Here is a 22,563-nt window from a genome sequence, read left to right as displayed (position 1 = left end):
ACCAACACGCACAAACTGTTTCCTCAGAAAAGCCGGGACTTGTTGGCAGCTGGATAGTAGATACAACAGACTGGCACTCATCAATGGCAGGGCAACATGATTGTATGTTCATAACACTGAACTGAGCTTCCTGGACTGGTATACATGTCCCTATGCCCATACCCTTAGGGATGAGCTGCAGCTGTTCATCACAGTTGGTGTCCCTGTCCTCTCCTTATCAACTTGTTGTTATGGTGATGAACATATATATTTTTTTCTGTGAGGCTGAATATCTTTTTGTCCTTATGTGGAGCAAAGGAGGTTAAATTAAGCACCGAAACTATGATGGTGAGATAAGTGAGTGTTCAGTCATAGACAACTGCCTAAAGCAGTTGTTGGTTGCATGTACTGAGAGTAGCTTTGTAAATCTGGAGATCCAGTCTTTCACAGACAGTGACTACTTGTGAGGTGTGCAAGAAGTCCCATCCCAGGGTGACATTATGGGTCCATTGTGGTAAAACAACAAAGTCAAAGGACTAGGTTCTGTCCTTCTTAGATATTCTCACAACATAGATCTCTGTTGCTTGGACATATTTTCCCTGTGCAACATTTAGCACAATAGCCATGGAATCTCAAACATGATTATATTCTGGTGGTGATGAAAAGTATCTGGTATCACATAATATAACAACCCAGAATTGACTAACATGTGGACAGATTGATCATTGATGATTATGTCAATGAAATTTCCCAATATATTAGCAACTGTCATCTATGTAAGATTTTCATTTATGGCTGCCTCACTGCCACACATGGTTAGCTGATTTTGTTTCCTGATTTTGGTGGTAGTGGCCTGTTAGAGAGTAAACTCGAAGAGTGTGAGCTGTGGGACTCAGTGTTGGTTTACCTTGTAGAGATTGGGGACAGTTATTGACAAATTGCTTCTTGTTTAACATCTTACAGTGTAATAGCCATCAAACCCTCTATTTCTTCCTTTAAAAAAGTGTGCAGCATGCCAGGCCATCAGCAATGGAAACATACCAGCATGTTGTCCTCCATTCTCACACAATCTAATTAATGAGGGAGCCAGTTATATTTACATCATTGACTACCTTGGATGATGCCTGAGAGCTGCAACCAAAGTCTGGGTTTTCCAGCTCTATTCCTCAGTGTTGGTTTACCTTGTAGAGATTGGGGACAGTTATTGACAAATTGCTTCTTGTTTAACATCTTACAGTGTAATAGCCATCAAACCCTCTACATCTTCCTTTAAAAAAGTGTACAGCATGCCAGGCCATCAGCAATGGGAACATACCAGCATGTTGTCCTCCATTGTCACACAATCTAATTAATGAGGGAGCCAGTTATATCTACATCATTGACTACCTTGGATGATGCCTGAGAGCTGCAACCAAAGTCTGGGTTTTCCAGCTCTATTCCTCAGTGGTGGTTTACCTTGTAGAGATTGGGGACAGTTATTGACAAATTGCTTCTTGAATTAGCAGTGCTGCCTTCTCTTGGCTGGGATTGATACTCAATGCTGCTACATCCAGTCACCTGGGTTTGATAATAATGTATGTCATAAATCCTCATTTCCCTCTTCTATTTGCCATATTAGCAGTGTGAGATACTTATGGTTATCCAAGACTGCCATCAGTATGACATTCAGAAGTCTGTCAAACACCTGTTGGTGTGCTCTTTTCTGTTTCTTTTCCTTGGCATGTTGTGCTGACACCACTTGATGAAGTCTTCTGTTGTGATGACTCCTCAAAACAAGTTCTTGATAGACATCATCAGCCATGCCCTTCATGAGATATAAAATCTTATTCGCTTTTTTGTTCCACTGTGTGACACAGCACCAAACACTATTTGTGTATGACTCTATTGTCTCTCTGTGGTGTCTGGCTCTATTCTTCCATTGTTCTCTGACTGTGCATGCCTGCTGCTGCTTGCCACCAAGAAAATTTGTCCCACCTTTTGAGCTTTTTCTTGTTGTTCTCAAATCACTGATGGGCTGTACAGTCCAAGTAAAGGTAGCCACTGGGAAGAAGCATCATGTATTCCACATGTTGCAGTTATAACAATGAAAATAATTAATTATTGATAATGTAATGTGAACGGACAGATAAAAAGATATACTCACCAAGTGGCGGCAGCGGAACACACACACAGTAGGATTTAACTTTCACAAACTTTCAGAGCCAGTGGCTCCTTCTGGTTGAAGAGTTGAAGGGGAAGAATGAGGGGTGAAGGAAAAGGACTGGAGACATTTAGGGAAAGGGGTACACTTCAGAAAAGTCACTCAGAATCCCAGGTCAAGAGAGACTTGCTGGACGGGCAAGTCTCCCCTGACCTGGGGTTTTGGGTGTATTTTCTAAACTGCACCCCTTTCCCTAAATGTCTCCAGTCCTTTTCCTTCACCCTTTTCCTTTCCCTTCAACTCTCCTGCCAGAGGAAGGAGCCACGGGCTTCAAAAGCTTGTGAAAGTTAAATCCTTTTGTGTGCCACTTGGTGAGTAGATATTTTTATCTGTCTATTTACATGTTTTGGATAGCAGTACAATCAAATCCCTTTAGCCATTTTGTCTGTTGACTCAACATTTCCAACATACGGTGAGTAGAAATCTATCCTTTTCAAAGCATTGTCATTATTCCATCCTGGATTTGCCATTGTTTTATGGGAATTCCTTTTATGTTATTCCATAAAATGTTATTATGTTATCTTTTCACTCATCATACTGTCCCCTTTTTAGTATAATTAATCATGTGTGGTGACTAAAGTGGCTGGTTTTCACTGAACATCTTTTTTATTTGTAGTCTATTCTTAACTGCCCCGTTTTCAGTAGGCCTAAGCATCTGTTTTATTATTGTCAGTATTTTGACAAGAATGGATTGCTACTCACCATAAAGATAACACATTGAGTTGCAGACAGGCACAACAAAAAGACTACTACACACTGAGCTTCTGGGCAAAACCTTCTTCAGAAAAGAAATTACATGATCTGTTCTTTTTGTTTTTCCAACCTGGACTTTCCATAGTTTGTTTTTTTATTATTGTTCTTTATAGTTAATTCATCTGTTCAAACTGTTTCTGGAGCTTCACTTGGGCAGAGGTATTACAATTTTTTAACCTTTCTTCCTTTATCATACCTTCTCTTTTCCACCTGTAGCTTTTCAGAGGGAAGCAACTGGTTTCAAGTGCTGAAGATTAATTATCATTATGGGCTGCTGCTGTCAATAAGTTTACTAATGCCTTTGCCTTGAGTTCTGTATTTTCAATAAAATTTATGTTTTCTTCTGTGGAAAAATGTTGACATCACCCAGTAATAATGTAGTTACTTTATCTAAGATCTGCACTTTTTAGTGGAACATAAATGTTTCCTGCCTTGGAAGAAATGTCATTATGTTATACCGCTGTTTATAAGTTGACTGATGCCTCTCTCATGAATATGTCCATTGTGTTTAAATATTGTATTTTCAATTAAATTTTTTTCACTGCAAAACTGTGGACCTTTATCAAATAATGTAGTTACTATTATCTAACATGTGCAGTTTCTAAATCAATATAAAATGTTTTTTCCCTTAGAGGAAGTTTTGGTTGCATATGAAAAACTGTTGATGTCTTTATTCATTAAAAAAATGTTCAAATGTGTGTGAAATCTTAAGGAACTTAACTGCTAAGGTCATCAGTCCCTAAGCCTACACACTACTTAATCTAAATTATCCTAAGGACAAACACACATACCCATGCCCGAGGGAGGACTCGAACCTCCGCCAGGACCAGCCAGACAGTCTATGACTGCAGCGCCCTAGACCGCTCGGCTAATCCCGCGCGGCTTATTCATTAAAGAAGCTTGGTATTTGTGCATTTGCATTTTATGCAAATATATATACATATATATGCAAATACATATATATTTGTACCTGTCTGCTGGTATGTTATTCACTGTATTCTTTTTGCTCCTTTAGCTTACAAGAGAAAGTTTTCATTGCAAAATCCCAGGCCATTTTTGTGAAATTAATCGATTATTAATGAACAGCTTGTAATAGAGGATTGTTATATCATTTGTGAATTGTTCTTGGTTTTGAAAATGCGTAGAATTTTATATTTGTAGTTGTGAAAATTCATGTTTCTCCTAATTTTACATATTATATCACCTTTAGAAATTTTAACCTATTCCAGTTACACTTCAGGCTGTCATACCAGCACCAATATCTGGCCTGGTCATTTTTTTTTATTTCTACAGTGTGGTAAACAACAAATGCAGCTACTGGCAACAAATGGTGTAGCTCATGAAGCAAACAGTATACTCATAGAACATGTACATGAGCATCATAGAATGATATGACATTTGAGTTGGTTCTTCCCATCTGGCATCAGTCACCTGCATTCTTTTTAAAGGAATTTTTAATGTCATATGTTTCCTTTCAGATTCAGTGAAGAACTTAACCAAAGCAAAAGCAGTGCTTCCAGCTGTGATGTACTTTCTTTTCAAAACCCTGCCAAATGTATAAGATTTGTAGAGTACTGTATGTACAGAAAAGAAAGACTTTCCAAGTATTTTAAAAATAATATGTTACTTTGTCCTCACGTTCTTTCCATTCAGTATTGCAGTCTCATTAGTTTTGTAACACATTTTCCATCTTTACAGACAAGGATACCAAATGTTTGGGGTGACATTATCATTCATAGCAACACGAAGTGGATTACTACGTTGGCAAGATCATATTCCTCCTAGTACAACTGACAGCAGTCAGCCAATACGGTAATCTAAGATCAGTATGGTAATCTAAGATTTGTGAGATATAAATGATGCATTTGAACTGAGTCTTAATGCCCATATACTTTCATTTTTACTTTTTTATTTCAGTCATTTTAGTGAAGATAATCGTCGTGCAATTGATGAAGTTTGGTACAAAAGGGCAGTTGACCAACATAATATAGAACCAGAAAGTTTTGTTTTCTCTGTTCCATTTGATATTGGTTCGGTGCCCAAAACCCTGGTAACAGCAACACACGCAGTTTTTGTAGAATCAAAAGGTCATCAAGCACCAGCTGCTGTGGTTGGGCTCCAGTTCCAACATTCCACATTGGCTGCTCACTTCCTGAATATTACAGCAACAGTAAGTAACATACTAACTATTTGTTCTGATTCTGAGTCTGTTTCTGAAGAAAATAATAAAGAGAAGCTGTAAGGGAACATAGCATATGTACATCAATTAGTCGTGTATTTGTGGCCAGCATACAAATGACAAACCTGCGTTAAATTTTTTTGGCACTCTTGTCACAGTGATTCTCTTTAAAACTTCAAGTTTTTGACACTATCCACTAATGTACTCACCAGGAAAGAAACTCACTTGCAAAGAAGTAATAGAATCCCACAGCTGTGAATGACGTAGTTGTGCCCACTGCGAGTAGATGTTGAATTTGTGTCACTGGTATGATGCCATCTGCAGCATCTTTATTTCTGTCATCCTATATACACTCCTGGAAATTGAAATAAGAAAACCGTGAATTCATTGTCCCAGGAAGGGGAAACTTTATTGACACATTCCTGGGGTCAGATACATCACATGATCACACTGACAGAACCACAGGCACATAGACACAGGCAACAGAGCATGCACAATGTCGGCACTAGTACAGTGTATATCCACCTTTCGCAGCAATGCAGGCTGCTATTCTCCCATGGAGACGCTCGTAGAGATGCTGGATGTAGTCCTGTGGAACGGCTTGCCATGCCATTTCCACCTGGCGCCTCAGTTGGACCAGCGTTCGTGCTGGACGTGCAGACCGCGTGAGACGACGCTTCATCCAGTCCCAAACATGCTCAATGGGGGACAGATCCGGAGATCTTGCTGGCCAGGGTAGTTGACTTACACCTTCTAGAGCACGTTGGGTGGCACGGGATACATGCGGACGTGCATTGTCTTGTTGGAACAGCAAGTTCCCTTGCCGGTCTAGGAATGGTAGAACGATGGGTTCGATGATGGTTTGGATGTACCGTGCACTATTCAGTGTCCCCTCGACGATCACCAGTGGTGTACGGCCAGTGTAGGAGATCGCTCCCCACACCATGATGCCGGGTGTTGGCCCTGTGTGCCTCGGTCGTATGCAGTCCTGATTGTGGCGCTCACCTGCACGGCGCCAAACACACATACGACCATCATTGGCACCAAGGCAGAAGCGACTCTCATCGCTGAAGACGACACGTCTCCATTCGTCCCTCCATTCACCCCTGTCGCGACACCACAGGAGGCGGGCTGCACGATGTTGGGGCATGAGCGGAAGACGGCCTAACGGTGTGCGGGACCATAGCCCAGCTTCATGGAGACGGTTGCGAATGGTCCTCGCCGATACCCCAGGAGTAACAGTGTCCCTAATTTGCTGGGAAGTGGCGGTGCGGTCCCCTACGGCACTGCGTAGGATCCTACGGTCTTGGCGTGCATCCGTGCGTCGCTGCGGTCCGGTCCCAGGTCGATGGGCATGTGCACCTTCCGCCGACCACTGGCGACAACATCGATGTACTGTGGAGACCTCACGCCCCACGTGTTGAGTAATTCGGCGGTACGTCCACCCGGCCTCCCGCATGCCCACTATACGCCCTCGCTCAAAGTCCGTCAACTGCACATACGGTTCACGTCCACGCTGTCGCGGCATGCTACCAGTGTTAAAGACTGCGATGGAGCTCCGTATGCCACGGCAAACTGGCTGACACTGACGGCGGCGGTGCACAAATGCTGCGCAGCTAGCGCCATTCGACGGCCAACACCGCGGTTCCTGGTGTGTCCGCTGTGCCGTGCGTGTGATCATTGCTTGTACAGCCCTCTCGCAGTGTCCGGAGCAAGTATGGTGTGTCTGACACACCGGTGTCAATGTGTTCTTTTTTCCATTCCAGGAGTGTAATACTAGACATACTCCCAAGTAGTCTCTTCATGGCAAGCACATGCTTCCACACATTTCTGAGCGTGGTGCCTGCATATCTACAAAAGCTGTTGGCACACATTCTAATTTTCACAGCCTTTTTAATGATAGTGTCTCAGTAGTTTGAAAAGTTGGCTAGGATCCAGTCTGCTTATTCTTTAGCAGTATTTGACAACAGTAAAGTTTTATAGGATTCTATAAATGATGTTTGGTATAGTGCTGAGAAATGGTCCAAACAGTCTGTTCCACTTAGCCGCTGCCACTTTCAAATGGTGTATGTTAAACACCTGGGACTTTGATGGCATGACTATCCTTCACAGGGCACAACATTTCTTTGATTTTCTGTGGCAGCTGAAAGATTGTCTTAACCTGTGTTTGTTTAAAATTCACCCTATTTTTCTGGATGTTGCTCCATGAAACAGCAGGAATATTGTACACTCATCCAATTGTGTTCCTTGACTGGAGTTGGACATGCATTTTCTGCAGAGATCTGTCTTGATTGCTTCTGCCCAATAGGCATATTATCTGAACACAGAGGTTAGATTTTTTCTTTATGGTACCAAGATGGTGATCATCTTATATGCTTTTAGCTCTATGTGTCAGTGTTCAGGACAGTTCCATTATGGGCAGGCTGGTGGAAACTGTATCCATTAAGATACAAGTCCATTGGGTCAATTTACTATGCATTTACAGGACAAGTAGGCCAACTAACTACTACTCATCTAGAATGTTTAAGAAGGGTAGCTTTTCTTATTTCTCCATTTATAAAGTAAACAGTGTGCTGAGATGTGGGCTGTCCTGTGATTAGTGAAGAGATGAAATGTTTTCTTGTCATGCATTCAGATCAAAAAGGAATCATCAGTACAATAATAAAAACAACATGAGCAAAGAGAAGCAATTTTTAAGGTATGCTTTTCAAAATTCTCCAGGAAAAAGAAACTATACCTGGTGAAAAAGGTGAGTGTGTGGCCATTCTGTTAGCCATTTCATAATATCTGTCCCTTTAAAAAATGGTCAGTGGTGGTTATCATAGTTAAATGACAATATATTCAGTGACTTCTGTATCTTAAATGGAAATACTTCTAAGAGCCATACTTTTCAGTCCTTACAGCCTTGTACTGTTCCAATTTTTACCACCATCTTCATTAATTTTCAGTAAGCCACTTGAAATGTCAGGGGACTACCCAGGATAAAGGAACAACTAAACAGGCATGGGAAGGGTGCAGGCCATCAAGTCATTTGTTACTTTACAAGAGTCCATCAATCTTGTATTTCACAGATACCAAAAGCACTAATAAAATACAAATGATGATAGCTGTTTGTGATTAACACAATGAGTGACAATAATTAATGCCAACAACAGATTCAAAAAGTCAACAGCAGCTCAAATTTCAGCAGAAAATTAGATAAAATAACTAAGGAAAAGCATTCGGGCAATTACTACAAAAGTTCTTCAGTTAAGCCAAATGATGATTAATTAGTTAATTCAAACAAATAAGATGCACCAATTTAGGAAGGACTAACAAGCAATTAGTACAATGAAATATAACTTAAACATCACTTAGCACTGGGCAAACAATGACAGCAATAATGCTAAAGATTACTATTCTCACATTTGGCTGCTCAAAGGGGATGCTTGTTATTAATGTATATAACTTACAAGAAGTGTAGCAATATGAAACTTCACACGTCTGGTATCTGATTAGCTGAGGCCAGTAATGTAATAATGTTTTATGCAAGAGCACAGGAATGATTCTCAACACAAATACCCAATATGTGATCAATGATAGAAGCCCCTTGGGCATAATCAAGATACTGATGTGGAATAAAAATAAAATATCATTTAACAAATTGAGCATTACATCAATATTAAAGTTTAGAATAATGGGCACTTCAGGTTCAATTAACACGCAGTTGCTACAAGACAGAAACTCAGCTTATGAGGGATGCCGAAGCAAGCCAGGAGGCCACAGCATCTCAGAGGCTACAGTGAGATGGGAAGCGGCATGCCGCATGTGCGCATATACGCAGCCAATGAACTGGTGAGTAACAGCTAACACCCTGGGGAAGTGCCTCCAAATGCCATGAACAGTTCGGAAAGCCGAGAGCAAACAAGCAGACATCTGATTCATGCAAAATAATCATAGAATGTAAAAGACAAGAAACTCAAAATTAATCTTTCAATAAAATATAACAAGAAGTTAGTGGAATAACGAAGAAATCACAGAGCTACTCGAACACATTAACATAAGTGACTTAAAAGATAACAGGCAAATCTTGAGCACTAACACTCAAACACTTAGAATAGTAATTGTATTTAGAACAATAAATATTCATTTTTTTGAAAGGGGCAAAATGTCACCAAAGTTATGGAACTTAATTACTCAAATGAGGCAAATTCACTGGGCTGCTTCCGTTTGCGTAACACAACTGCAGGAAATTTTATAGTCATTACATCAGTCAGGGAAACAACAGCTTCCAATACCAATAAGACTGTTTCAACCTCAGTGGTCACTAATACATGTAGTGGCCTAGAATATATGACAATTAATTTCAGGCCCGAATGGGGAGATAAGCAGGCATTGAACAAGTTGCAATTAAAGGAAATTTTAAAACACATAAAATATGGCACTCAGATAATTTCAGACAGAGGCACAAGAAAGTAAATTTAATACTTGAGACAAAGTCATAGAGAAAAACAGGCAATCTTGCATAGCGGGAGCAGTTTCAACAAAGGAGCACATATGTGAATCAAGTAACGAGTACCTGACCCCCAAAGGGCAGAACAGATGGCACTAGAAAATGAACAGCACTCCGACACCCACCTCAGTAGCTATGCCTCCTTAATCCATCAACATTAGACCCAAGTATTGCTGCCCAACACAGCTGTACTGACCTCCAGCTACTTAGACAACCATCAGCCCATAAGCTCCATGAACAGCTCACCATACATCACATGTGCCTCTTGTCTTTCTCTCACTGACAGTGACTGACTGATTGCCTGCCCATATGGTCAATAACCCTCTCCAAGAAACAATAACCAAAGGGTCAACTAACAGGCAACCAAGGCGCCACCCAGTGACTAGACAGAGACGGATTGCGCCAGTAGAGAAATATGAAAGAACATAGAAAGAGCCGACACAGCCCATCACTACCTTCTTAATATTAATTCAAGTGCCTGTCTCCTTGGCTGAATGGTCAGTGCACCTGACTGCCCAGCAGCAGGCCTGGGTTCAATCCCCAGCTGGATTGGAGATTTTATCTGCTCGGGGACTGGGTGTTGTGTTATCCTCATCATCATTTCATCATCATCAACATGCAGTCACCTAATGTGATGTCAACTGAAAAGACTTGCACCTTGGCTACCAAACTTCTCCATGTGGGAACTTCCAGCCATAAATGCCATACGATCATTAGGTATGTTTTCATTTAATTCAAATTAGTTACTGGTCGAAAACTCTGTTTTCAGTTAGTGCCATCAAACTTTCATTGTCTGTAGTTGTAAATAGCTTCTATTGGCTCTTTCAAACAAATTTTAAGCAAAAAGTATATATATTAATGCCAGAGTAATTTATTCATTGGCTTAACAGCACCATATCCATAAAGAAATAGTAAATAAGCTTGAGGAGACATTGATTTTCATCAAGAGGTTACTTAAACTGAAATGGACAACAGTGACTAATGTATGCATTAATATTTTTATTGTTGTGAACTTAATTCATGTTGTTTATTTTAATGAATGGTAATAGTATGAAGAGTGTTTCAGTAGGAACACACAATTTGAACTTTTAGCAAAAAATTAGTTATTTGAAAAGTTGAAATATTTTTTTAAAACACATCAGTACGCAATTTGGTTTTGGTTGTTGTGAGTAACAATATTAGACAAATATCAGCCAGGTACTCATTGTACAAAATTTTTATAGACATTTTCACACAATTATGAATGTATTTCCACAGTGATTCATTCAATTTTGTTCTTTAACTCAGAAATAAGCAGGTTGTTCACTTATATAGTTGACTTCCTGGCCAACTCTGGTCTCTAAGGCGAGAGATGACATGATCTGGAAATTTATCATTCAATAGTGCATGTGATTCATGCATGATATGACAGTATTTTGCTAGAGCCACTTGTTTTTGCAGTCCATACTCTCCGATTAGGTCCAAAGAATCTCACTTTGGATTTTGCAATAATGTACGCCATTCACTATCACTGCATTACATGTAATATTCTCCAAAAAATATAAATCCCAATCCTCCTGCCAGGCCAAAATTCACTCCAAACAGTGGCTCATTGTGCATTCATACAGAAGTGTTTCATGAGGATTCTTGTTTCTTGATAGAGCCATGAAACTGTAAGTGCCCCTTATCACCAAAGGTAACATTGCTCATTTATTTTTTTTTATTTATTTATTTATTGTTCCGTGGGACCACATTTAGGAGAAGTCTCCATGGTCATGGAACGAGTCAATACATGAAATTATAACACGATTGTAGAAACAGATAAAATGAAACAAGTCGTTAGTTTAAATAAAGAAAATCAAGAATGTAACACTGGAATTTGCTTAATTTTTTATCTCTTCCAGGAGCTCCTCGACAGAATAGAAGGAGTGAGCCATGAGGAAACTCTTCAGTTTAGACTTAAAAGTGTTTGGGCTACTGCTAAGATTTTTGAGTTCTTGTGGTAGCTTATTGAAAATGGATGCAGCAGAATACTGCACTCCTTTCTGCACAAGAGTCAAGGAAGTGCATTCCACATGCAGATTTGATTTCTGCCTAGTATTAACTGAGTGAAAGCTGCTAACTCTTGGGAATAAGCTAATATTGCTAACAACAAACGACATTAAAGAAAATACATACTGTGAGGGCAATGTCAAAATTCCCAGACTATTGAATAGGGGTCGACAAGAGGTTTTCGAACTTACACCATACATAGCTCGAACAGCCCGTTTTTGAGCCAAAAATACCCTTTTTGAATCAGAAGAATTACCCCAAAAAATAATACCATATGACATAAGCGTATGAAAATATGCGAAGTATACTACTTTTCGTGTTGAAATGTCACTTATTTCAGATACTGTTCTAATGGTAAATAAAGCGGCATTTAGTTTCTGAACAAGATCCTGAACATGGGCTTTCCACAACAGCTTACTATCTATCCGTACGCCTAGGAACTTGAACTGTTCCGTCTCGCTTATAACATGCCCATTCTGTCTGATTAAAATGTCAGTTCTTGTTGAATTGTGGGTTAGAAACTGTAAAAACTGAGTCTTACTGTGATTTAGCATCAAATTATTTTCCACAAGCCACGAACTTACTTCATGAACTACATTATTTGATAATGTTTCAATATTACACACAAGATCCTTCACTACCAAGGTGGTGTCATCAGCAAACAGAAATATTTTTGAATCACCTGTAATACTAGAAGGCATATCATTTACATAAATAAGGAACAGCAGTGGCCCCAGCACCGACCCTTGGGGAACGCCCCATTTAACAGTGCCCCATTGGGACTGAACATCATTACCACTCTCAATATTGCGGAGGATTACCTTCTGCTTTCTGTTCTTAAAGTAGGAGGCGAACCAATTGTAAGCTACTCCCCTTACTCCATAATGTTCCAACTTCTGCAGTAATATTTTGTGGTCAACACAGTCAAAAGCCTTCGTTAAATCAAAGAAAACACCTAACGTTCTCAACCTTTTATTTAATCCGTCCAAAACCTCACAGAGAAAAGAGAATATAGCATTTTCAGTTGTTAAGCCATTTCTAAAACCAAACTGTACATTTGACAGCAAATTATGTGAATTTAAATGCTGCAGTAACCTTGTATATACAAGCCTCTCGATAACTTTAGCAAACACCGATGGCATAGAAATAGGTCTATAATTGTCAACATTATCCCTGTCTCCCTTTTTATAAAGTGGCTTCACTACCGAGTACTTTAATCGGTCAGGAAACCGACCACTGCTAAAGGAAAAGTTACAGATATGGCTAAGTACTGAGCTAATATACGTGGAACAATACTTCAGTATTCTGCTAGATACCCCGTCATATCCATTAGAGTTCTTGGTCTTTAGTGATTTAATTATTAACTCAATCTCCCTCTTGTCAGTATCATGGAGGAGCATTTCAGGTAACAGTCTCGGAACACTTTTTTCTAAGAGCGCTATATGATTCCCTGTTGGGACTAGGTTTCTATTTAGTTCACCTGCTATATTCAGAAAGTGATTATTAAGTACTGTACATATATGCGACTTATCAGCAACACGGACATCCCCACTACGCACTGATTCTATATCCTCGACCTGTCTCTGCAGACCAGCCACTTCCTTTACGACTGACCATATGGTTTTAATTTTATCCTGAGACTTAGCTATTCTATCTGCATACCACATACTTTTTGCCTTCCTAATAACTTTTTTAAGCACCTTACAATACTGTTTGTAATGGGCTGCTGCATTTAGATTTTGACTGTTTCTAACGTTTTGATATAATTGCCACTTTGTTCTACAAGATATTCTTATCCCTTTAGTCAGCCACCCAGGCTGCCTGTTTGTGCTAGTACCCTGTTTTAAACGTTCTAACGGAAAGCAACTTTCAAAGAGCACGAGAAAAGTCTTGAGGAAAGCATTATATTTATCGTCTACTGTATCAGCACTATAAACATCTTGCCAATCTTGTTCCTTGATAAGGTTTACAAAAGTCTGTACAGCAACTGGATCAGCTTTCCTAAAAAGTTGGTAACTATATTTAACATGTGTTGAAGCACAAAAATCTTTTAGACTTAAAATTTGTGCATCATGATCTGAAAGGCCATTCACTTTTTTGCTAACAGAATGCCCTTCTAATAATGACGAATGAACAAAAATATTGTCTATGGTTGTTCTACTGTTCCCTTGCACTCTCGTTGGAAAGAATACGGTTTGCATAAGATTATATGAATTAAGGAGGTCTACCAGCATCCTTTTCCTTGCACAATCACTTATACAATTAATATTGAAGTCACCACATATAACTAACTTTTTGTATTTCCTATAAAGTGAACCAAGAACCTCCTCTAGCTTTAGCAAAAATGTTGTGAAATCGGAGTCTGGGGATCTATAAATAACAACAGTAAGAAGTTTAGCTCCACTAAATTTAACCACACCTGCACAACATTCAAACACCTGCTAAAGGAAAAGTTACAGATATGGCTAAGTACTGAGCTAATATACGTGGAACAATACTTCAGTATTGTAAACAGTCAACCAAATTTTGGTTCTCTCACATGCAATTGGTAGGTTCACCGCTTGCAAATAGCTGATAATTTAGTTGTTGTATCAGTTGAACATCATAAGGGTTTAAATGAAAATTGTTTGTCAGAATTAAGTGCTTGGTGCTCCTCAAAAATTTAATTAATGTGATTTAAGGTGAGTCAGGCTCAGGGACTTTGGACTACACTCTCATTTACTGTGGCAGTATTTTGCATATTGACATTGTTCTGAAGTGTTAACATCAGTAGGTGAATCACTTTTCTCAAACTTTTCAATTACCCATCTAAGTGTTGATGAATTGGGTACATTTTGCCTAATGAAAAGGTCTGCCATTCACAAAGTGAGTCTAAAGAACTTCCCCTGTACTTGTAATAAGTTTTGCCAATAATAGTGCGTTGTCCAATGGTAAATAAATTCATTTTCTCTAACAACAATCTCTCTAAACAACAACTTAACAATTGAAAATGTTGCCAACAGATCAGAACAAAAGTGATGCAAAATTTAAAATGTGCATTCTTATCGAGACACCCTATATTTCTAGTAATTCAAGAGTGCAATTGGTACGTGCACTAGAGGTGGAGGGGACAGGAAGGAGGAGGTAGGGCCATACTTCATGTCAGACTTGCAGTAAATGAGAAAATACAAGGGTTGTCAGTAAAATAAGGTTCCCCTGGTCCTGCAGTCATGAGGAATGCTGGTACGCAGAATCCAGCAACACTGGCATATAGCTTGGTTCTCCTTCTCCCATTTATCACCCTGCCAAGCTCTCTGTGATGCACAATCTTGGCTTGGCAGCTGTTAGAGATGGAGATTCCACTCGCATATCACACCAGGTGCCAATTATGGTCCATTATTCGCTTTTTGTGTACTGCAAAGACTACACTGGTGGACATTCATTCCCAACTGTGTGAAGTCTGTGGAGAAACATGTATGAGTGTACAATATGTGCACAAATGGTGCAGAGAATCCAAAGATGGATGTACAGACTTCCATTACGAACTGTGTTCTGGGTGGCCATCGGCTTCTGACGAGATGATTGTGAAAGTAGAAGAAGCAATGCTGAAAGACTGGATGCTGCTTTGTGAGATAAACACTGGTGTCAGCAAGATCAACATTGACAAAATTTTGACAAGCAATTTAGGGTATGCAAATCAGAGCCGAGAATGCTTGCAGAAGGCCAATCCCATCAACAGATTTGGATGGGATACTACTACACACCTGCCCTACAGCCCAGACGTAGCCTGAAGTGACTTCCGTCAACTGAAGAAACACCTGGGTGGGGTGAGGAGTTTAAAAAAGAGGTTTTAAGCTATCTTTGTGGCATGATGGGAGAGTTCTATGGTGCAGGCACACAGAAAATGAAACACAGTGTGAAAAAATTCACTAATCTCAATGGCAATTACGTCAAAAAATAGGTAAAGGTTTAAGTTTTCCACATGTGTATTATTCAATGCCAATAAAAATGTTATTCATTGTGAAAAATGATTGGGAACCTTATTTTACAGACAATCCTCATAGTTTTGAGAGTTCGTAGCAAATGGCTCTGTGTACATTTGCTACTAGTCACTGTCCATTAAATGTTCAGTCTTTCTTCAAACTGACACTGAATTATTATGTTTTTCTCTTTTGTGGGGGCAGGGTGTGAGTTCAGAATGCAAAGAAGTTTTTCTTTTTGTGTAAGGGGAGGGTCACAGCTGTCCTCCCATGTTTCTCACTAATTATGTCCTTGATAGAATTGCTGCTGACATACTCATATTTTTTATATGATTATTGACATTTATTGGTTTGAAAAGCAGTGATGAAGGAATCACCAGACAGAATGCATGTAAATTAAAGCAAAACAGTTGTAAGACATTTTTCATGATTTCTGGTAACAATTTCAGCAAATTCCAGCTGAACTTTGATTTATCCTCAGACAATCAATTGGTTGTGGTATTACTTCTATTTTACCTTGTATATTAATTAATATGGTGAAATCTGGATTATGAAATGACAAAAGTACTGGCTTTAACTCTGTTTATTATAATCACTATTCAGAACACAAAATTATCAACTTCTATTTATGCAGCCCCATGTGTAAGCATCATGTCTGCAGTCATATATAATGTGTCTCCTCCACTTACTGTCATGGTACAGACTGCTCAACTGCCACTTATTGCTAGCTCACCCAGACATTGTCAATAACTAAATGACAAAGATAAAAAATTACATGGGCATGTAAAATATTTATTAGAAACATATAGCAATATGCCCCCCCCCCCCCCCCCATGAACCATAGACCTTGCCGTTGGTGGGGAGGCTTGTGTGCCTCAGTGACACAGATAGCTGTACCGTAGGTGCAACCTCAACGGAGGGGTATCTGTTGAGAGGCCAGACAAACGTATGGTTCCTGAAGAGGGGCAGCAGCCTTTTCAGTAGTTGCAGGGGCAACAGCCTGGATGATTGACTGATCTGGCCTTGTAACATTAACCAAAACAGCCTTGCTGTGCTGGTACTGTGAACGGCTGAAAGCAAGGGGAAACTACGGCCGTAATTTTTCCCGAGGGCATGCAGCTTTACTGTATGGATAAATGATGACGGCATCCTCTTGGGTAAAAAATTTTGGAGGTAAAACAGTCCCCCATCCAGATCTCCGGGCGGGGACTACTCAGGAGGACGTCGTTATAAGGAGAAAGAAAACTGGCATTCTACGGATCGGAACGTGGAATGTCAGATCCCTTAATCGGGCAGGTAGATTAGAAAATTTAAAAAGGGAAATGGATAGGTTAAGTTAGATATAGTCGGAATTAGCGAAGTTTGGTGGCAGGAGGAACTAGACTTTTGGTCAGGTGAATACAGGGTTATAAATACAAAGTCAAATAGGGGTAATGCAGGAGTAGGATTAATAATGAATAAAAATTAGGAGTTCAGGTAAGCTACTAGAAACAACATAGTGAATGCATTATTGTGGCCAAGATAGACACAAAGCCCACACCTACAATAGTAGTACAAGTCTATATGCCTACTATCTCTGCAGATGATGAAGAAATTGAAGAAATGTATGATGAGATAAAAGAAATTATTCAGATAGTGAAGGGAGACGAAAATTTAATTGTCATGGGTGACTGGAATTCGATAGTAGGAAATGGAAGAGAAGGAAACGTAGTAGGTGAATATCAATTGGGGGGAAGACATGAAAGAGGAAGCTCCCTGGTAGAATTTTGCACAGAGGACAACTTAATCATAGCTAACAATTGGTTCAAGAATCATAAAAGGAGGTTGTATACATGGAAGAAGCCTGGAGATACTACAAGGTATCAGATAGATTATATAATGGTAAGACAGAGATTTAGGAACCAGGTTTTGAATTGTAAGACATTTCCAGGGGCAGATGTGGACTCTGACCACAATCTATTGGTTATGAACTGTAGATTAAAACTGAAGAAACTGCAAAAAGGTGGGTATTTGAGGAGATGGGACCTGGAAAACTGAAAGAACCAGAGGTTGTAGAGAGTTTCAGGAAGAGCATAAAGGAACAATTGACAGGAATGGGGGAAAGAAATACAGTAGAAGAAGAATGGATAGGTTTGAGGAATGAAGTGGTGAAGGCAGTAGAGGATCAAGTAGGTAAAAAGACGAGGGCTAGTAGAAATCCTTGGGTGACAGAAGAAATACTAAAATTAATTGATGAAAGGAGAAAATATAAAAATGCAGTAAATGAAGCAGGCAAAAAGGAATACAAACGTCTCAAAAATGAGATTGACGGGAAGTGCAAAATGGCTAAGCAGGCATGGCTAAAGGACAAATGTAAGGATGTAGAGGCTTACCTCACTAGGGGTAAGATAGATACTGCCTACAGGAAAATTAAAGAGACCTTTGGAGAAAAGAGAACCACTTGTATGAATATCAAGGGCTCAGATCGATACCCAGTTCTAAGCAAAGAAGGGAAAGCAGAAAGGTGGAAGGAGTATACCGGTATAGAGGGTCTATACAAGGGCGATGTACTTGAGGACAATGTTATGGAACTGGAAGAGGATGTAGACGAAGATGAAATGGGAGATACGATACTGCGTGAAGAGTTTGACAGAGCACTGAAAGACCTGAGTCAAAACAAGGCCCTGAGAGTAGACAGCATTCCATTAGAACTACTGACGGCCTTGGGAGAGCCACTCCTGACAAAACTCTACCATCTGGTGAGCAAGATGTATGAGACAGGCGAAATACCCTCAGACTTCAAGAAGAATATAATAATTCCAATCCCAAAGATAGCAGGTGTTGACAGATGTGAAAATTACCGATCTATCAGTTTAATAAGTCACAGCTGCAAAATACTAATGCGAATTCTTTACAGACAAATGGAAAAACTGGTAGAAGTCGACCTCGGGGAAGATCAGTTTGGATTCCATAGAAATGTTGGAACACGTGAGGCAATACTCACCTTACACCTTATCTTAGAAGAAAGATTAAGGAAAGGCAAATCTACATTTCTAGCATTCGTAGACTTAGAGAAAGCTTTTGACAATGTTGACTGGAATACTCTCTTTCAAACTCTAATGGTGGCAGGGGTAAAATACAGGGAGCGAAAGGCTATTTACAATTTGTACAGAAACCAGATGGCAGTTACAAGAGTCGAGGAACATGAAAGGGAAGCAGTGGTTGGGAAGGGAGTGAGACAGGGCTGTAGCCTCTTCCCGATGCTATTCAATCTGTATATTGAGCAAGCAGTAAAGGAAACAAAAGAAAAGTTCGGAGTAGGTCTTGAAATTCATGGAGAAGAAATAAAAACTTTGAGGTTCGCCATGACATTGTAATTCTGTCAGAGACAGCAAAGGACTTGGAAGAGCAGTTGAACGGAATGGACAATGTCTTGAACAGAGGGTATAAGATGAACGTCAACAAAAGCAAAACAAGGATAATGGAATGTAGTCGAATTTAGTCGGGTGATGCTGAGGGAATTAGATTAGGAAATGAGACAATTAAAGTAGTAAAGGAGTTTTGCTATTTGGGGAGCAAACCAACTGATGATGATCGAAGTAGAGAGGATATAAAGTGTAGACTGGCAATGGCAAGAAAAGCATTTCTGAAGAAGAGAAATTTGTTAACATCAAGTATAGATTTAAGTGTCAGGAAGTCGTTTCTGAAAGTATTTGTATGGAGTGTAGCCATGTATGGAAGTAAAACATGGATGATAAATAGTTTGGACAAGAAGAGAATAGAAGCTTTCGAAATACGGTGCTACAGAAGAATGCTGAAGATTGGATGGGTAGATCATGTAACTGATGAGGAAGTATTGAATAGGATTGGGGAGAAGAGGAGTTTGTGGTACAACTTGACAAGAAGAAGGGATTGGTTGGTAGGACATGTTCTGAGGCATCAAGGGATCACAAATTTAGTATTGGAGGGCAGCGTGGAGGGTAATAATCATAGAGGGAGACCAAGAGATGAATACACTAAACAGATTCAGAAGGATGTAGGCTGCAGTACGTATTGGGAGATGAAGAAGCTTGCACAGGATAGAGTAGCATGGAGAGCTGCATCAAACCAGTCTCAGGACTGAAGACCACAACAAGAACAACATAGAGATATGCATCAGAAAACCACTATCCATCAAATCTAAGATAACATAGTTTGACCAAATACATAAGAATCTTATATAGTGTACAAAGATCCCGTGATTAAAAATGCAGATTGTATGCATAATGTCTTGTAATCTCAGATGAAAAACTGCTTACATACTACACAAAGTTCCTGTGATTAAAAAATGCATATTGAATGTATAATGTTGTAATCTTGCATGAAACACAATGTATACAAAACTGCCACCATTATTTTCAGCAGGTTATAAACTATCTGACTGAACACACGGTGTCTTGCAAATGTCATAGGTTGTGACATTAATGTATTACAGAATTTGAATTGTGATGACTTATTTGGCTGCATGGAAGTAGTTGCTCACCCGAGTGTTGCTTCTAATATGGGGTACAATTGCAAGTTTTTATATGAAAAGTTTTGATGAAAATATGGGACCAGTTGAAAAGTAAAAAAGTGTTACATAATGATATGAAACAGCCTGACATAAGCCGCAATTGGGCATTGAAACTAATTCTATGGTGACAAGTGAAAAGTTGTCCTAATCCGGGACTTGACATATCTAAAAGACTGAACATATCTGAAAGAATAGACACCATTCTTCATCCCACAGTCATACATATACATGATGAAACAAAATATTCTGACATCGGTCTCAGTTGGACACTGAAATGAATTCAATAGTCACAAATAAAAATTTGTGCCAGATTTCTTGTTTTATGTGAGTGGTCACCTGAATCACCATGTCTATCCAAGCACACTTTCTGTCTGACTCAAATTCCCACCTTGTTGCACACTACTTATGTAGCACTTTCTGTTTGCCACACTCATTGCTCGCCACATCATGCTAGATTGCTCCAAGAGTTCAGGAAGAGAGTGCATCCACATTGAAATGATATTATGCCCATCAAGCCGTGTCTATTTATATATGTTTGGCATCAACATATCTGAAAGAACAGACACCATTCTTGATCCTATGGCCATACATATACATGATGAAATGAAATATTCTGACATCGGTCTGAGTTGGACATTGAAATGAATTCAATAGTGACAAGTAAAAATTTGTGCCAGACTGGAACTTGAACCAGTGGTCACCTTAACCTCTTAAATTATCCAAGCACACATTCTGTCTGACTGAAATTCCCATCTTGTTGTACACTACTTATGTAGCTCACCCTGTCCAGCATATGCATTGCTTGCTGCACCCTGCTGAATTCAGGAGAGAGAGTACACCCACAGTGAAATGATCTTATGGCTGTCAAGCCATATATGTTTACAGATATGTGATGTTTATTCTTTCAGACATGTCCAAAAGTACAAACACCATATATATATGAATATATACAGCTTGATGGACATAAGATCATTTCAGTGCAGATGCATTCTCATTCCTGAACACTTGCAGGAATCCAATATGTGGCAGCAAGCAATGAGTGTGTTGGACAGGGAGCACTATGCAAATAGTGTGTGACAAGATGGGAATTTAGATCAGACAGAAAGTGTTGTTGGATAGTTGAAGTGGTTAAGGTAACCATGTGCATAAAGCAGGGAAACCAGGTACGGCACAAGTTTTCACTTGTCACCATTGTATTCATTTCAGTGCCCCATTAAGGCCATTGTTAGAATATTTAATTTCATTATGTTTACATATGGCTGCAGGTTCAAGAATAATGTCTGTTATTTCAGACATGTCTAGAAGAGCAGAAACACACACACACACACACACACACACACACACACACACACACACACACACAGAGAGAGAGAGAGAGAGAGAGAGAGAGAGAGAGAGAGAGAGAATCATGTCATAAGGAGCAAACATTTCATACTCTTGGCACTAGAAAACCACCCTGATTAATCAGATAGTTGCTTGCTACCAAAACATTAGCAGATACGCTATCTTTTATCTTTGGTTTCCGTGGTTCATTAGTGCTTTCCTTGTAGAGGACTGTGTATCGACAGTATTTCATGGTGGGATTATATGACCTATTCTTGTTTCTGCTTGAATGCTGACAGTGAAATTTTGATTAGTGTTTGGTCAAATAACCTACTCTTTGGTCTTGACTAAAAGAAATGCCCACACATCGATTACTTACTGACAAAATTTCATTCTGAGAACTCACACTTGAGAGGCAGATGATATGATACTATTAGTGCTTAGTTCTGTCAGCAGCTAGCATCAGTACAAAGATGTACAAGATATAATTACTTGCTGATGAAACTGTATTCTGAGAACTCACATTGGAGAGATGGTTGAAGTGATACCATTAGTGCTTAGTTCTCTCAGCAACTAGTTTCACTGCAAAGATGTACAAAACGTAATTAGTTGTTCCCTTCAATTTGAATGGAGTGATATTAATTTGACAAGCGCTAGGCCACAAAAAATGCCAAATACTTGAAGTTTCCTTGCAGATTAAACCATTGTGCTACACCAGGACTTTTGTGTTACGTGAGCCATGCTCTTACCAATTCAGCTGACTACAAATAAACTGCAATCTTCCTTCTCAGCTTCACAAAGGTATAATGGCAGAATAGAAACTTTGAGAGTGGATCGTGTTTTATGGATTGTGATTTGTGGCTAGGTAGCTCAGTTTGTAAGAGCTTTGCCTGTAAAAGAAAAAAAAATCCACATCCTGGTGCATACCACAGTTTTAATCTGTCAGTAAGTTTTCAATTCTCCCATATCCCGCTGCAAGTGAAATATTCATTTTGGATAACAAATACTTTTATGATACAATATCATGTAAAACAATACATGGGAAAATGTGACAAATACTGATGAGAAACAGTTAGCTAGCAAACATAGTGTTTCTTCAACAGGCACTTTTGTAAA

The 22,563-nt window shown here is 39.4% G+C and overlaps 1 protein-coding gene across 1 annotated transcript in view; it reads left to right on the top strand.

Moving 5' to 3' along the window:
* LOC124613049 (voltage-dependent calcium channel subunit alpha-2/delta-3) overlaps nt 1-22,563 on the top strand; it is a 622,965-nt gene that overhangs the window by 543,393 nt on the left and 57,009 nt on the right. The window contains exons 19-20 of the mRNA XM_047141624.1: nt 4,631-4,744; nt 4,850-5,102. Of these exons, the coding sequence (XP_046997580.1) occupies nt 4,631-4,744; nt 4,850-5,102 (367 nt within the window). The remainder of the gene's footprint in view (nt 1-4,630; nt 4,745-4,849; nt 5,103-22,563) is intronic.

Source organism: Schistocerca americana, chromosome 4, assembly GCF_021461395.2.
Source record: "Schistocerca americana isolate TAMUIC-IGC-003095 chromosome 4, iqSchAmer2.1, whole genome shotgun sequence".
NCBI lineage: Eukaryota > Metazoa > Arthropoda > Insecta > Orthoptera > Acrididae > Schistocerca > Schistocerca americana.
Note: the sequence above shows the minus strand (reverse complement) of the source record. Positions and strands in the feature narration are given on the sequence as shown.